General features: G+C 56.7%; 1 protein-coding gene across 1 annotated transcript in view; it reads right to left on the reverse strand.

Moving 5' to 3' along the window:
• UMODL1 (uromodulin like 1) overlaps positions 1-17,194 on the reverse strand; it is a 65,887-nt gene that overhangs the window by 36,610 nt on the left and 12,083 nt on the right. The window contains exons 5-8 of the mRNA XM_027041550.2: positions 16,152-16,313; positions 15,180-15,301; positions 12,951-13,137; positions 510-764 (exon numbers count right to left, since the gene is read on the reverse strand). Of these exons, the coding sequence (XP_026897351.1) occupies positions 510-764; positions 12,951-13,137; positions 15,180-15,301; positions 16,152-16,313 (726 nt within the window). The remainder of the gene's footprint in view (positions 1-509; positions 765-12,950; positions 13,138-15,179; positions 15,302-16,151; positions 16,314-17,194) is intronic.

Raw genomic sequence — 17,194 nt, forward strand, 5'->3', positions numbered from 1 at the left:
CCTGGCCGGGCCAGGGGACATCAAGTCACGGGGTGGGGCGAGGTCGGCCACCTGCAGAGCCGCCCCCCCCCGCCCCGGGCCACGCCAGCTGCCCTGTTGGAACTGAATCCCCAGCTCGTACGTATAACATGTTGGTTTAGGTGCAAGAAAACCCCTTCACGGCACCCACGTGGCGGGCACCACGGTAGCTTTTCGAGTGCGTCGCGGGGGAAGCGAGGCAGCGCCATGAGGCTTTCAGGTGATGTGAGCTGCGGTTTGGGGGAGTCACAGACTCAGCCCCGAGAACTCGGTGCGCGGAAGTCTCTCAGCGCGTGCGAATCTCTACCCTTTCTGCTGTGTTACACTTTCCGCCCCGCTCTCTGCTTTCTCAGTCCTTCCGACCTGAACGCGGGGCTCCCCGTGGACCCTCCTCGCTGCAGGTGGGAGAGCGAGCCCCCCGGACGAGATGTGACGTAGGGGCGCGAGGGGAGACCACAGGTAGCAGGCGGAGCGCGCACGCGTGCCCTTACCGGTTCTGACGGCCAGTGTGGCGGTGACGTTGGCCCCGCAGCCCTGGTAGCCGGTCCGCACCCCGTAGAGCTCTCCGGCCTCCAGCCCCGCCACCTCCAGGCTCCTCCCCACGGCCCTGGCGCTCCGGAGGAGCTCCTCCCCCTTGTATACCTGCACGTGGAAAGTGCGGGGCCAGGGAGAATGTAAACGCCAAGACACCCGAAAGCTGCTGCTGGTGACGTTGAGGGTCATGTAGTCCCGGATGGGAGGGCAGTCTGTGGAAGAAGAGAACGAGGAAGATGAGGCGACACCAGAGAAGCAACGAAAAGGCGAAAAGCCAGCAGTGGGACTCCGTCAGGCCAAGATAAAACGCTTCTGCACAGCAAGGGGAACCATCAGCCCGCAGGACGGGAGGAAATGTTCGCAAGTCACGTGTCCGAGAAGGGGCCAACATCCAAGGCGTAGCGAGGACGTCTACAACTCGGCAGCAAAAACGCCCCCCACAATCCAGTTAAAATGTGGGCAGAGGATCTCCGAAGAAGACGTCCGCACGGCCAACAGACACAGGACAAGATGCTCAGCGTCACTGACCGTCAGGAAATGCAAATCAAAACCACACGCAGACACGAGCTCACGCCTGTCAGCGTGGCCAGTTATCAGAAGGACGAGAGAGAACGCGCTCGCCGATGCGGACGTGCGCCGCTGGTGGGGGTGTGGTGAGCCCACGGCGGAGATGGGATGCGGGTGCCTCAAAAAGTTAAAAATAGATCTACCCCACGCTTCTGGGCGTGTATTCAAACCAAAGAAACCACACTTTCTGGGAGACACCGGCACCCGCCCCCCCCCCCCATGTTCATTGCAGCGTTATTCACAAGAACCAACACAAAAGCAACCCAAGGGTGTGCATTGTGGCCACGATGGTGCGTCAGGGGATGAACTGTGTCCTCCCCAAATTCATCTCTTGGAGCCCTAACCCCCAGCACCTGCGAATGTGACTGTGTTTGGAGATCAGGTCTTTAAAGAGGTGATTTAAAGTGAGGCCGCGAGGGTGGCCCTACTCCCATCTGACCGGTGTCCCTATGGGAAGAGATCAGGACACAGACACACACAGAGGGACCACCAGGTGAGGACACAGGAGGGGATGGCGTCTGCACACCCAGGAGAGAGGCCTCAGGAGAAGCCAGCCCTGCCCACGCCTGGATCGGGGACTTCAGTCTCCTGGACTGGGAGCGAATGGGTTTCTGTCGTTTAAGCCGCCCAGGCTGTGGTGCTCTGTTCGGGCTGCCTGAGCAGATGAACACACACGGGGTGTGCTGTTTCTGTGCTATGTTTATAAATGTGATCTCGACCCCGATTCACAGGGCCCGAGTGTTCTGATTCACTCGCTTGTGGTCATCTGCCCAAGGACCTCCGCCGGGATCGCTCATCACTCAGAAGCTATGGCTCGGAGGGAAGCCAGAGTCACGAGTCAGGCCGGGGCTCCTCGCGTGTCCCTGTCGAAAGACCTGCTTCAGGGAGCAGTACTCTAACATAACAACCAAGACCTGTTTTAACACTCAAACAGAAGTCAGTCTCTCTTTGGGAAATAGGAATTCTATAAAAAGTAGACGGCCCTTGGTCTAGTCACCATAATTTTTACATCAGAATTTGAGTTCTATAAAAAAACAAGCCGTGAAGGGGCGCCTGGGTGGCTCAGTCGGTTAAGCGTCCGACTTCAGCTCAGGTCACGATCTCACGGTCCGTGAGTTTGAGCCCCGCGTCGGGCTCTGGGCTGATGGCTCAGAGCCTGGAGCCTGCTTCCGATTCTGTGTCTCCCTCTCTCTCTGCCCCTCCCCCGTTCATGCTCTGTCTCTGTCTCAAAAATAAATAAACGTTAAAAAAAAATTTAAAAAAAAAACAAGCCATGAAGGCTTTTAAAAAAATCTTTGAAAATCCAAAGTAAAGAAAAAATAATTAAAAAGTGTCTGACGTTCCCCCAAGCCCTTCACATAAGGATTCATAGGACACATGCTTTCCAATAGCATGACAAAGTCCTGTCTTTCTGGACAAATGCGTATGCCTCCTCTCAGTCAAACATAAACGCTGATACAATTCAGCCTGTTTTGCCTTGGCTGCCAGGAGGCTCAGAATCAAGTTTCGTGCCCCACTCTTGTCCTTCGCCCAGCCTTGCCGTGTCCCGAAATCACAGAGCCCTGTGTGAGTGTGCTTCCCCACTGAGCCCCCACCGGGCCCCCGAGCAGGTGGATATGAACCACTGGACGCTCATGCCAGGTGAGCCCAGCCCTTCCTTCGCCGTCATTCTCGCCCACGATCGGTGCCCATCTCACTCCTCACTGTTCCTGGTGACTCTGCTAGGATGGGGGGTGGAGCGTACTTTGAAGAAGACGCACCTGTCTTTTTTACCGAACTGTCCAGTATTTTTCTGTGCGTTTGTCACGCAAACGGACAGGGACGCAGTTTCACATCCTTCCCGGTGCCGTCTTTTGTGGCAAGAAAAGGAAGACGTGATTTGGCCGAGGGGCGGCCAGGTCTTGGGGCCTGAGACTGTGGGTCTCACCCCCACCTCCCCGCCACTGGAACCCTGAAATCAAAAAGACGCCCCTGCAGCCTTCCAACAACCACGGGGCGGTCAGTCTGCCCCTCAGCAACAAAGGGGTCGTGGGAAAAGCAAGGAAGGGCTACCACGCCTTCCCCCCAAATCCGCTCAGAGCACAATGTTTCCACGTTGGCAGGCCACACGACTGTGCTGACAGCTCAGAGCCTGGAGCCTGCTTCGGATTCTGTGTCTCCCTCTCCCTGCCCCTCCCCTGCTTGGGCTCTTTGTCTCTCTCTAAAATAAACAAACATTAAAAAAAAAGTTTTAATAAAATTTTTAAAAAATGAAAAAGGCTGTTGCTACATCTGTGAAATGACCTGATGAATGGGGCACGGGAAGAGTCTAGAAGGCACCGGGCTGGCCGGAGATTCAGTCACTCTTCAGTTAAGATGCCGTCGGTCCCTAGGTCCCTGGGCCAAGAAGCTGCCAACCCGGCCATTTTGAATGCTGTGAAACCTTCCGTGCTGCCGTGGGCCCAACGTTCCCGCCGCTGAGAGAGTCTGGGGGCCTGAGGAGCCCCCCCCCTCCCCCGAGGGTAATGAACGCCACCACCAAGCACTTACGTGGCTCTTTCTCCCATCGAACACCCGGAGCTATTCGCACTTGTCCACATTCAACCATTTTTGACCAACTACCGTGGTAACTTCATGTGGTTCGACGTTCATCGAACATCACTGCACGCTCAGCATCACCACCGACACTGATGGAAACGACGCTGAATTAAAGCCCACTGCCGTGCCAGACACGCGCGCCCGAATGACCAAGCCAGCGTGGCCCGCGTCCAGGGACTTGGACCGTGGGGACGCTCACAGGGAGCTCTGAGCTCCCTCTCCCACGACACCGGTCATGCCGCCGTGCGAGCTGTCAGTGATGCGGGTACAGCCAGCATTTGCCGAGTGCTGTGGGCACCAGGCAGGTTTTCCCGTTTAGTCCTTCCAACAACGCTACGTGATGACTCTACTAGGATCCCATGTTACAGAGGACAAAACTGAGGCCCGGAAAGGTCAAGGAGGCAGTCAACGGCAACACTGTCCAACAAGTAACGACAAAGTTCTCTTGCTGTCTATCCCACCTGGGTGCTATACTGCATAGTGACCTCCCAGGACAACAGGTCCTAATCCCCAGAACCTAGAAATGCCACCTTCCTTGGGAAAAGGGTCTTTGCAGGTGAGAGCAAGTTGAGGATCTCGAGATGAGATTATCCAGGATCACCAGGGCTGACCTCAAATGCCGTCACCAGACTCCCGACCTCCAGGTCCGCCAGATGCGTGAGAGGGTCAGCGGCTGTGGTTTCAGGCACCTCGTCTGTGGCTCTTTGCCACAGCCATCCAGGAGGCGGCCTCTTCTTAAACCGCTTTTCCGGGCCGCTGCCGGCTGGACAGTGCTGCTTATGGGAAGCTTCCTATATGCTTTGCTGCACATCTCACAGTCAAAGGCTGATCGCACCTCCCTAGGACAGACCCGGAGCCGTTTCAAATGGAAATGGTCCTTCTACCCCCTCCCTCTGTCTTCCCAATAACTTGGGTTCTTATCCCTCACTAGCAGGACACCTTCCCACCGCCCTAGAGCTTTCCAACGCTCCTCTGAAAACGTGGCCCCAGAACATAATGCCCAATTCTTGACTCTGCGTGATCCGAGGGTACCGTTGCCCTCACGTCTTCGCCATCCTACAGCCGTGAGCCAGATCCGGAACCTGACATTTGTCTCGGTGACACAGCAGATTCCCTGCGTCCCCGGGTCTGGAACCACGTTTCTTCTGGGCAACCCTGACCCATCTCTGGAGAAGCAGATCAGGTGCTACCGGGAACGCCCCCTTTCCCGTGATCTCCCGGGTCCGCCTCTGTTCCTCTTTCCAGCTTGCCACCTGAAAACGTGTCACCCTGTGAAGGTGGAAATGCGGAGGACTCCGGCCAAGATGCTGAGCGCCCGGTTATCGGAAGCCTGGCCGCCAAGGAGGAACGCTGGCGTCCGTGAACCTGAAAGGCTGCTTCTCGCCAGCCCCGGCCGCCTCTCCAGCCAGCAGCCCTGCGCTGGCCAGGCCACAGGTTGGTGAGACATTTCTTCATGGAGCTGAACAGCTGTGAGGCCCCAGCTGCAAAGGAGACAGTGTGGGAGGGAGTTAGGGGGACCCTGAAGACAATTCCACCTGGTCCCGAAAACAGATTGTGTTCCCGCAAGAGAAGCAGGCACCGCGAGGTTATTTCTGATGGCTCTTGCTTTGTGCAAGAATCCGGCCGCCCATTGCGTCACTCACTGGATGACTAATTTCACAGGAACAGCATCGGGGATTCGTGCTGTATTTTCCACGGGTCTGTACTTCCAAACCATTCCAGTAGACTGCTCATTTATATCAGCGTCTAAATGGAAAACATATGCCGCTTCCCTGAGCGATGTGCACTTGGGATTCACTCCGCCTTCCTGGTCTGGAAACGCCGCCTGTGTCTCTCCTGCCCTGCGAGAAGTGAGGTCAGGGCGGTGCCGAGTTTTTCCCACTTGTGTTTCGCTCTCGAGCGGCCCTTGATCTCGAGGGAATCTTGTTGCCCACGGCATCGAACAGCCTGGCAGAGTCTGGCTGACGGCATCCCTCACGGTGAGTGGGGTCTGCTGTCTTTTCAGGTTACTAGCCAGAGGATTTTCGGTGACTGTATTCCAACCTTCTGTGCTCGCCGAAGGACAGGATTCTCCCCCGGAGGCCACAGTACAGGAGACAGAGGATGGTCTGCGGGAGGCTCTGGGCGAGGCTTAGCGGGCACATTTGCGCGTGGAGGGTGGTGCTGATGTCGAATCAGACCCCAGAGTCAGGAAGCACAGCAGAGGAGCGTTTTGTGGCCGGAAGTGAAGCTGGCAGGTGCATTTTTTTTTTTAACATCCGGGGACCCGAGGAATAGTCACCCCTAATAAACACTTGCTGAGTGCCTACTGTTCGCCAAGTACAGGGATGCACTGGCAGTGACCAGGAAACGAGCCTCCCGGCCCCGTGGGATTTCATCTGCCGCGAGACGGAACATTCCAGTGGGAGAGGACTGCACACCGCCCGCTCCTTGAGGGGTGCTGGGGACCAGCCGCCTCCCCAGCGGGGGCTCACAGCCTCTGCCCCTTACCCACAGCAGAGCGGGAAGAGTCAGTAAATAAAAACCTTCAATTATCACCCCAGTCCGGCTCTGCATCAGCAAAGAAAAATCCCACCACCTAGAGTGCTGGTCCACTCCTGACCCTACACACGGGGACACGGCCAGTGGGATGCCCCGTGGCGGCTCTGGGTCAGGAACAGATCATTCAAAATCGGAGAGGTGTCCTCCAGCCAGAACACTGCTAGGAAAGGTCGCCTCGGGTGACAGACGGGGACCGGGTTGTCCGTGAGAACCAGCTTTGGAACCTTGTGCCAATGGTCACCTTCCTTCACCTGGACTTTCTCTTCTGAAAATGAGTGTGATAGGGGCAGGTGCCTCCTGGGGGCGCTCTGCAGGTTAACCGAGGTGAGACCATAAGGAGCTTATTGCAAAGCCAGGTGAGTTAAGTGCTAAGCAGCTCTTGGCCGTGTTATTATTATGAGCAAAGGGGGGGACCTCACTGTGATGTTCCTTTAAAGGGGAAAGGGCATTGAATTATATTACCAATCAATTCATGCTCAGTGATAACAACACTTTCCTTAACCACTTCGCAGTCAGTGGAAGTTCTGGTCTGCAGAGCAGAATGTTGGGAGCAAACTAAGTGCCCCCCCATGAGGACGATTGCCCAGAGCCTCATATCATTGCCGCGGAAGGTGATCACAGGGGTCCCCGCTTCTCCGCGGGGGGCACATCTCAAGAGCCCCAGCGGATGCCCGAGCCACGGATGGCACCGCACCCTCTCACATACTCTGTGCTCTCCTGCATACGTCCCTGTGATAAAACTCAACTTATAAGTCAGGCACGGGGAGAGATTAGCGACAGTAACAACAAAATAGAATCATAACAATATTCTGTAACGAAAGTTACGTGAACCCAGCCATCGGAAACCATACTCGTGAAGACCGGTTTGCGTCCTGGAAAACTCTACATGACAGGATGGTGAGTGAGGGAAGCCAGGCACAAAACCGCATTGACGGCAGGATTTAAACAGCGCCAAAAACCCGGGAGTGACCAAGAAGACAGAAACAGTTGCTGGGGCACCGACACCAGCATTTGCCCTTCCTCTGTAGGTACAAGCTGTTAAAGCAACAAATCAGGTTCTGGGAGGAAGGACGGGACCGCGTGCGGTGGGCCAAGTCCAAAGCGAAGGTGCCAAGCCCATCACAGCCCATCCTGCACCCTCCTCTCCCGCCAGCCCCCGCCTGCCGTTCGTGCCCGGTCGCGAGGCCTGGTGTCGCCCGCCGACGTGTGTCCCCAGCGCACCCGCTGTCCCCCGCCAGCCGCTGCCCCCACGTACCCCGCTTTGCACCCTGCCCAGCTCAGTTACAGCGGGGTCAGCCGCTGCACATAGTGGGAAAGCCCACGGAACGGGGCTGGGCCCACAGGTGTCCCCTTCACGTGGAGAACGTCTGAGCCACCTCAGGCCCAGGCTCCTTCGCTGTCTGTGCTCCTCCGTCCCAAGGGTCTATCTTCAAAGTCACTGCGTGTTCACCATGTGAACACGGCCTTGGCCATCTTAGTCCCGGGCCCACCCTGGTCTCAGCAGGGCCGGTGCCCTCATGCAGTCTTCCCAACCCCCCAGGAAACTTCCGCTGTATCTCATTGGCTAAGGTGAGTCATGGGCCACCCTACCTGCAAAGGAGGTAGGGAAATGTGGTCTTTGTGGCTGGGCACACATCCACACAAAGCTCACTCCAAGTGCCGTCACTAAGGAAGGACAGACCGGGTTTGGGGTCTGCCACGACCCTTCTGGTCTATTCTCTGCCCAACAGCAGAGCACACCTGAACACAGGTGCAGTCATATCGTCCCGTCTGCCGCTGAGCGCCCTCCAGAGTCTGGTCTGACTCCAAGCACAGACGGCAATGTCCTGCTTGCTCCTGAAGCCACAGGAACGGGACCTCACGTATCATGGAAGAAAGGGGCACCACCTGTGGAATATGAAGGAGTCTTGCCAAAACAGGGTCAAACCTGAATCTGAATCCGATGGTGCGTCTACATCAGGGGTTCGTACCCTGGATGGGGATCATAGGCAGACATCAGGGCTCCAAGAATGTAGATGAGACAAAGAATCTTTATTTTTGCTCGCGTCTAATTAAAATGCAGCCTTTCCTGGGGCCCCTGGGTGGCTCAGTGGGTTAAGCATCCGATTTCGGCTCAGGTCACGATCTCGCGGTTCGTGAGTTCGAGCCCCGCGTCGGGCTCCGCGCTGACCGCTCGGAGCCTGGAGCCTGCTTCGGATTCTGTGTCTCCCTCTCTCTCTCTCAAAAATAAGTAAACATTTTTTAAATAAGATAAAATAAAATAATAAAGTAAAAGATAAGATAAAATAAAATAACAAAATAATATCAGAGAAAATAAGAGAAAATGAAATGAAATGAGAGATAAAATAAAATAAAATAAAATAAAATAAAATAAAATAAAATAATAAAATGTAGTCGTTCCTTTGGTCGAGGCTCTGGCACCCACAGAAACCACAGAAGCCGCCTGCCACAGGACAGTCTGGCCCTTCTCTAGCATCGTCTGGATGGTTTGGCACGGTAAACTGCACGATTTAATCAGTACACGAGGCTGCGTATAGCTTCCCACTCAGTTTGGGTTCTCCCAGAAGCAGGACCTGAGACGAGGACTCCTAAGCAGCTACTCTGGGAAGCTGGAGCAGGAAAGTGGGGACACAGGGAAAGGAAGGTGACAGGGAAGTGTCTTCTACGGAGGTGGTTCCAGAAGAGACAACCACCTGATTCCCTCGGGAATCTCCGAGACGAGAGGCCACAGGCATGCCCCTCCTGTGAAGGCTTCCAGTGGGGAGACAGAGCGGCCACGCCCAGCAATGGACAGGGGACCCAAGGGATGGGAGGGGACAGTGTGGCTTCGGACAGCTGTGTCACCATCCGGGGTCATAAGATTTTGATAACTGTGTCCCCGTAGAGTCAGTTTGCCTCGTCATCCTGTGCATTTGATGCACCTGGGCACATTTTGTGAAGGGATCCACTGGCCTCACCAAATGCTCAGGGATCTGGGCACCATTAAAGGAAGAACCAGCTGTGGTTTAGAAAATTCAGAGGAGGGGACAAGTAGTGGCAGCTCCTCCCGGATGCTACTTGGCAGATCCCAGCTTACGGGAAACTCAGCTGGGCAAAGGGACCAGAGAGGTGGAACCCAGAGAGGTGGAGGGGAAACCCCAGATTGTACCTCAAACAGACTGTTAAAAAATGATGGGGAGGATGATGGGGCATCAGAAATCTCAACAGACTGGATGTTTGATGATACTAAGGAACTCCTGTTTTGTTTTTGTTTTTTTAATGTTTATTTATTTTTGAGGGAGACAGCGAGCGAGCATAAGCAGGGGAGAGGCAGAGAGAGGAGGAGGGAGAGAGAGAATCCCAAGCAGGCTCTGCACCATCAGCACAGAGCCTGATGCAGGGCTTGAACCCACACACTGTTAGATCATGTCCTGAGTTGAAATCAAGAGTCGAACGCTTAACTGACTGAGCCACCCAGGGGCCCCTTGTTTTGGTTTTTTAAAGGATGATATGAGATGGTATTTGGGTGTTTTTTAAAATCTCTCAGTCTTGGGGCACCGGGGTGGCTCCGTCGGTTGAGCGTCAGACTTCGGCTCAGGTCATGATCTCACGATTGGTGGGTTCGAGCCCCGTGTTGGGCTCTGTGCTGACAGCTCGGAGCCTGCTTCGGATTCTGTGTCTCCCTCTCTCTCTGTTCCTCCCCCATGTACACTCTGTCTCTCTCAAAAATAAATAAGACATTTAAAAAAATTAAAAAACATCTCTTACTCTCATCTCCTAGAGATACATCCTGGAGCAGTGACAGATGAAGTGATATGGTGGAGAGGGTTCCGGATAATGGGGTGGGGGTGAGCGGCCGATGGGGACAGAGACGGAGCAGAAAGGGTCCCAGGGGAACAGCAGATTTTCATCATACTCCTCTCTGTGCTCGTACCTGTCTACAAGTTTCCAGAATAAAGACTGAAGAATCTGCATGGCCTTACCACACCGACACAAGGTCCTGCCCCCTTGTCCCCAACCCCTCCACTGCGCCCCATCCCCCCCACTTCCATGTTCCTGGACTCCACCGTGCATGCGCCTCTGCTGGGGCCTGGCCTCACCCTGGGTCTGAGTTTCCTGGAGCTGCTATAATGAATGAGCACAAACATGGTGCTTACAACAAGAGAAATCCACTCTTAGGTTCCAAGGTCAGAAGTCTAAGATGCAGGGGTGGGAAGGACTGTGTTTTTCTGGAGAATCCAGGGGAGTCTCCCTAGAACATCTCCTCTCCCTGGCTCTGCCCCCCTCTTATAAGGACCCTGTGGTGACTCTGCCCTTACAAATAATCCAAGATCGCCCCCCGAACCTCAAGACCCTTAGCTAATCCCATCTGCAAAGTCTCTTCTGCTGGGTAAGGGACAGGATCACAGGCCCTGGGTCAGGATGCAGACATCTTTGGGGTTTATCATTCAGTCACACATCCTCCTTGCCAGCTTACCCCCGACTGCACTCTGGTCTCTGCCTAAAGGTCACCTTGTCCAGGGGCCTTCCCTGGCCACAGCACCTGAGACTGCCCACCCCCCTCCCACCCCCTGCAGGCCTCATCTCACCTGCCACTCTCCTTAGTCTCAGTAGCTGAACCACTTGCCCACCTTTGGTATTTGTCCACACCTGTGTTGTCTTCCCTACTGAAATGGGAGCCAAGGCAGCAAGGGCTCTTGGGCACTGAAGGGTCCATTAGAAGAGTACCTGGCGAATAGCAGACACTCATTAGAGTGTGTTGCACATGAGAATGGATGGATGGATGGGTGGATGGATGGATGGATGGATGATGGATGGATGGACGAATAGATGGATGGATGAATGAATAGATGGTGGATGGTGGATGGATGGATAAATGGGTGGATGGATGGATGGATTGTGGATGGATGGTGGATGGATGGATGGATGAATGGATGGTTGGAGGATGGATGAATGGACGGATGGATGGATGGATGGATGGATGGATGGATGAATGGATGGATGGTGGATATAATGGATAGATAAATGGATGGATGGATGGATGGATGGATGGATGGATGGATGGATAGATGAATGAATGGATGGATGGACGAATAGATGGATGGATGAATGGATAGATGGTGGATAGTGGATGGATGGATGGATGAATAGATGGATGGATGAATGGATTGTGGATGGATGGTGGATAGATGGATGGATGGATGAATGGATGGTTGGAGGATGGATGAATGGATGGATGGATGGATGGTGGATATAATGGATAGATAAATGGATGGATGGATGGATGGATGGATGGATAGATGAATGAATGGATGGATGTGCCCAGGTGGTTGCTGCTACCTGAGAGAAGCGCTTTGGGGGCTGTGTCGTCTGAAGGGTCATGAGGGATGGGGTCCCAGCCTCCTGCCCAAGGACAAACTTCGTACACGAGCAGTTTTCTGGACCAGAAAGGAGCCACTGCTTCTGGCATTCAGAAGGCACCTGCCACTCTCCCATCGGCCAGTCTCATGGAACAGCGGCCCAGACGAGGATACCCACTCGATCCCAGAGCAGCCAGGACAAAGGGGGACAGAGCGAGGCCGCTTCACAGTCCACCCAAGCCACATGGGAAACACGGACCACCGAGTCACCTGCGGAACACCACCCCACTCCCTCGGCCAAATGAGTGACTATTCGCTCTTGACCAATCACGGCTTCTCTCGGTGTTGGCGTCCGCCTCCCTCTAGACGAGATGTACGAAGAACGTCCAGCCTAGACCAAGCCCCCCTTCGTTAGTCTCTCCCAACACTGTCCTCTAGTGGACTCTCTCTGACCCCCTACGGGACGGCCCTGAGTTCCTTGCTCTGTGCCTTATCTCGCGGCCTGGAGTCGCAAACCCTGTATGCACACTACAGGTGCCTTGCATGGTCTGCGACCGAGGGCCCTGTCGGAGCGGACAACACGGCTCTTCTCCTATTGGCACGGCTCGGCTCAGTCTTCAAGAACATCTGTGGATATCGAAGGGAGTAAAATGCAATCGCCAGAGTTTTCGGCGGCCTCCAGACCCTGGCGCACCCCCCTTAGGGCGACCCTTGGTGTCACAGAAGCTGCAACGGCAAGAGCAGCCATCGCCCCGCAGCTGGGGAGCAGCAGGGGCAGCTGCCTCCCACGGGCAGGAACATTCCACGGGGCTCAGCCTTCCGCTCACATGCCATCCATGGCTGCTTCCGGGCCACGAGGGCAGAGCTGAGCCGTTGAGACGGAAGCCACGTGGCCCGCAGCCCAAAACATTTACTGTGTGGCCCTTTCCAGAAAATGTTTGCCGACCCCTGACACAGACCCCTCCCACACACAAAAAGAAATACAGACAGTTTCTTCCAGAAACAAGGCCACCTCTGTGTGCTTCACCAAGTTTGGTTTTGCACAGTTGTCCTGGACGGGCCTCCCAAGGCAAGAGGGACGGTGAGGGAGCCGAGAGCTGATGGAACAGGTTGGGGTTCATCTGTTCTGGGATTTGCTGACCGGCACTGGGGTGTTAGGATCCAGGGCGGTGTGGGGGAGACACAGAGGAAGCGGGGGGGGGAGGGCAGAGCGAGGGCGAAACCCTCCTGGAACCCGCACTTTGGAGCTCGGAGTTTAAACCCAGTTTGGGCCAGGATGAGCTGAACGCAGGTCAGACCACCCCCCACCTGCTGGACTGTCATCCCTGCAGCCCCGCCCCCCGCCACGGCCACCAAGGAGAGGAAAGGCAGCACCTTGCACCCGGATGTCGATCACTTCGTAGACGCGCTGCACGATGCTATGTAGCGTCGCGGAGACGTTGGCCACGGGCACGGGCCACGGCAGGCCCAGCAGCAGCTGCGACACCGTGGTCGAGGGGTCCCCACTGGCCGACTGCAGGTGGTGGACGGAGGGGTGCAGCGGCTGCAAGGCACTGGTGACCTGTGGAGCCAGAGTCAGAGCATCACTCAATGGACGGGCACCCCATCGGACAGACGGGGAGACTGAGGCCAGGAGGGGTGCAGACCAAATGTATACACACACACACACACACACACACCATGCTGCTGTGCAGAAAAGACCCTTCGCAACATTTCTACATCTGTCATCACCCCAGCAGACGTCCTGCAAACCAGACCCTAAATACTTTTATGACACGGTTGTCATGGCTCGAGTCATGTCCCGTTCAAAAACTCCGGTGTTGAAGTCCTAACCCCCAAACCTCGGAACGTGACCGTATCTGGAAATAGGGTCCTTGCCGATGTGATTACTGATGACGAGGTCGTTGGGGTGGCCCTTTGTCCAGTTCGACCGGTGTCCCGGACACAGAGATGGACTCTGCAGGCCCCGGAGGGAGGGGCCTGGGACGGACCCTTCCCTCACGGCGCTCAGCCGGAGCCCGCCCTTCCCGCACCGCCGTGCCGGCCTCCCGGCCTCCAGAACAAGCGGGGGGATGCGTGTGCTGCGTGGGCCCCGCCTGTGTCACAGCCGCCCCACGGGAAACATCAGCCCCAGGCCCCCCCAGCCCCACCCGTGCCCCGAATCAGGCGCGGAATCAGAGGGAGGGAACCCCCGGTCTCCTGTCGTGCGCATCTGGGTCTCACTTTCTGCTTTGTTTTTGAGATGTCATGACCTCTTTCCTCAATTCGTACAAACTTGTCTTTCCCCGTCCTCGTGTCTCCAGACCCCAAGATAGCATTGACCCAAGAGGCGGTTTGGGGGGCGCTAGAGCCCGGGTCCCCGGCAGACCAGAAACACCCCTCACGGGGGCAGGGACACAGCTTGTAACGTGGGAGGTGGAACAGGGTGCCGGCTCGAGCCTCGCGGGAGTCCCTGCATCAGGGAGCCCCGTGCTGGCCGCAGCCGGGAGCCCGCGGGAGGCAGGTCCCCCCGCAGGTGGTCACAGTGTGCCTGGAGGGGCAGCACCCGCTCATAAGAGAGAAGGGGCGACTCAGGACAACATTACTCCAAATGCCAACAACCACAGCTCACAACCTACGTCGTCAGCACCACCGTAAGCTCCTCACGCGTGCTTTTTAAACCTCAAACCCCCTGTCTCAGGTAGGATTATAATGATCCCTATTTAATGGAAGCATCTGAGGCACAGAGAGGTCAGGTAACTTGCCCAAGGTCACACAGCAATGAGTACCGTGTCGGGATTTGCCGGGAGATCTGGCTTCTGAGCCACGTTTCAAACGGCCGACTGGCCAGCCCAGCCCGTCCACGGGCCACCAAGAGACAAAAATCACTTCCGGTTGGGACAGGCAAGGAGGCTTCCAGGTGAAGGCGACGGCTTGGAATACCTGCCTCACTGCTTTGCTGGACGGCCTGGAGCAAGGGGAGTGTGGGCGCCGTCTGTCTTGGGGCCGCCCCCTGGCAGCTGGTCTCAACATCGAAGAGGGACTCAACTCTGACACTGACCCCGTGACTCCCAGTAGCAGGAGGGGTGCAGCCTAGGCCCCCAGGTGGATGTCTCCGTAGCAGCCACGGCCCGCGCCACGAGGGGGTGCCTTTCAAAGGGCCCCCCTCGGAACACCGCCCCGTGCGCATTTTATTGCACACGATTCCTATGTCTTGCAAGCTGCTCTTTCTTAGTTAAGAATTCACATTGGGGGGCGCCTGGGGGGCTCAGTCAGTTGAGCGTCCGACTTCGGCTCAGCTCACGATCTCGCGGCTCGTGCGTTCGAGCCCTGCGTCGGGCCCTGTGCTGGCAGCTGGGAGCCTGGAGCCCGCTTGGGATTCTGGGTCTCCCTCTCTCTCTGCCCCTCCCCCGCTCACACTGTGTCTTTGTCTCTCTCAAAAATAAATACACGTTAAAAAAAAAACAACTTAAGAATTCACATTCGGTCCTGAGCCAGCCATTCCGGGGTCACCGGCGGGCCCTTCCGCGACCCTCGGTTCCCACCCAGTGTCTCCACCTGTGTCAGCCCGGGCCGCCTGCCCTGGAAAGGAGCCCCGACCGGGCTCTCTGTGCCCCCACCTACCATGGAGTACAGAAGCCGCATGTGATTCAGCAGCCTGGGGTCCACCTCCTCCAGCTCCTTGAAGGCCATTTTCACCAGGACGGTCACGTCGTACCAGAAGGTCACCGGGTCCCTCTCTGGAGCTGTGTGAGGGCACACTCCGGTGAGCCGCAGGCCTGGGGGCAGGCCGGGGCCAACGGAGCCCCAGAGAAAGAAATCTGCTGCCAGGGACAGTGTGGGACACTTTCCCCACCTGCTGAGCTCACTTCTCTTACGTCGTAATATACGTAATCCTACGTATACTATGGAGATTATTATTACACACAACGTGCGCTAGGTATGCTGTATGTAGTATATGTAATATTTACGCTCATGTATGCAGTGTAACAGCATAATCCACACACACTGATACTATTTTATACTATGTATACCTGTTACCACATAACCACACGAAGACAGTACATCTTCTACTGATACTATGACATACGTTACATATGACACGTACGTATTATTTATATATGTTTCCCTAGTTCTGAACCTTGACCAGCCCATTCCCCTAGGGGCAGCCTACGGTCGAGAACAGAGCTTTCCAGATCCGACAGGTGCGTGCTGAGGGCCAGGCCACACACCCGCGAAACCAGTGCTCCGACAGCGTCCTGGGTCCCTGGGTCCCTGGGAGCCACCTGCCACCAGCCTTATGCCTCTGCACCATGACGCAGCCCAGCTGCCGGCGAGTACCGTCCCGAGCCCCCGGGCTGCCTCGGGCACACTCGGGAGATCGGGGTCACTGCTCTTGCGGGAATATCCCCCCTCCCCGGGGCGCCTGTGAGCTCTCCCCACCTGAGACTTCAGCGGCCGGATTTGGACAAAGACACTGCCGAGGAGCAGAACGTGTCCCGTGCACAGGGCTGCGGGCTCCCTGTAAAGCCGGAGCTGCGGCTGCTAGAAACCCACGCTGCTCCAACCTCACCCAGACCAGAGCTTCGACCCTACCTCGAGGAGCGGGAGCCACACAGTGGTGGCCCCGGGGGGAGACGCAGCACTTCTGAAGCCCGGGGCAGTCTGTGTCCAGCGTGCACGGCGAGGCGGGTGCTGCTGGCCCCACCGCGGGGCAGACCCCGGGTCTCGAGGCAAACTCCCTGGACCGATTCAGGGCTGGAGGGAAAGTGATCAGCCATCAGTGATGTTGGCAGCGGGCACGGCGTCCGGGCACCCCGGGCACCGGACTCGACCTGCGGTTCCCGGAGACGCACAGCGTGACCCACTCGAGGGCCATGTCCTGGGCTGGGCATCGCCTCACCACATCCTGCAGAGCCACCACCGAGGGCCGCTCGCTCTGACTTTAACATAGTCTAACCATCTTTCCCGGAAGGAGGACACTGTCCACTGGCACCCTGGGGGTCTCCTTTCTAGGCCAAGTGCAGGGGCTGCACCGCCCCCCTAGAGGCCCCCTTGCTGCTCTGTGTCCCAGCGGCTCACGCACGCACTCACTCACTCAACATTTACTGAGCAACTGCTATGTGCCGGGCATGTGCTAGGTGCCCAGGATCCAGCAGTGGGCCGGAGGCCAAGTCCCCACCTTCAGGACACTGGGATTCCAGGGGGCGGTGGCCAGTACGCACATAGACCTGTGGAAACTCGGCCCAGGAGTAGAGGAGACACGCTGGGCCTTTGAAGACTGAGACGTGGTGAAACTCCTGGAGAATCTGTGGGCTCGAGGGGACTGACCAGGAGTCAAGGTGCTGGTGCTCAGGATGATAGAAAACTCAAGAGCAGCGCGGAGAACCTGACCCCAGTGGAGAGCCAGGGCGCTGCCCTCAAGGGAGGCGCGGTGCTGGGGACACTCCTGTGGCAGGACCCGCCACAGCTCACGGGGCCGCACACCAGAGGTGCAGCTGGGGACCAAGGAGGCTGGGGGCGGCAGGGAGGGGCACAAGGAAGGTGCGACCCCGGTGCAGGTGTCCGAGGAGAGGCCCGTGTGATCACAGCCTTCCTGTCTCCCACCCCGGGGATGAGGGCTCCAGCCACCTTGCTGT

The sequence above is a fragment of the Acinonyx jubatus genome, chromosome C2 (genome assembly GCF_027475565.1).
Source record: "Acinonyx jubatus isolate Ajub_Pintada_27869175 chromosome C2, VMU_Ajub_asm_v1.0, whole genome shotgun sequence".
Lineage (NCBI taxonomy): Eukaryota > Metazoa > Chordata > Mammalia > Carnivora > Felidae > Acinonyx > Acinonyx jubatus.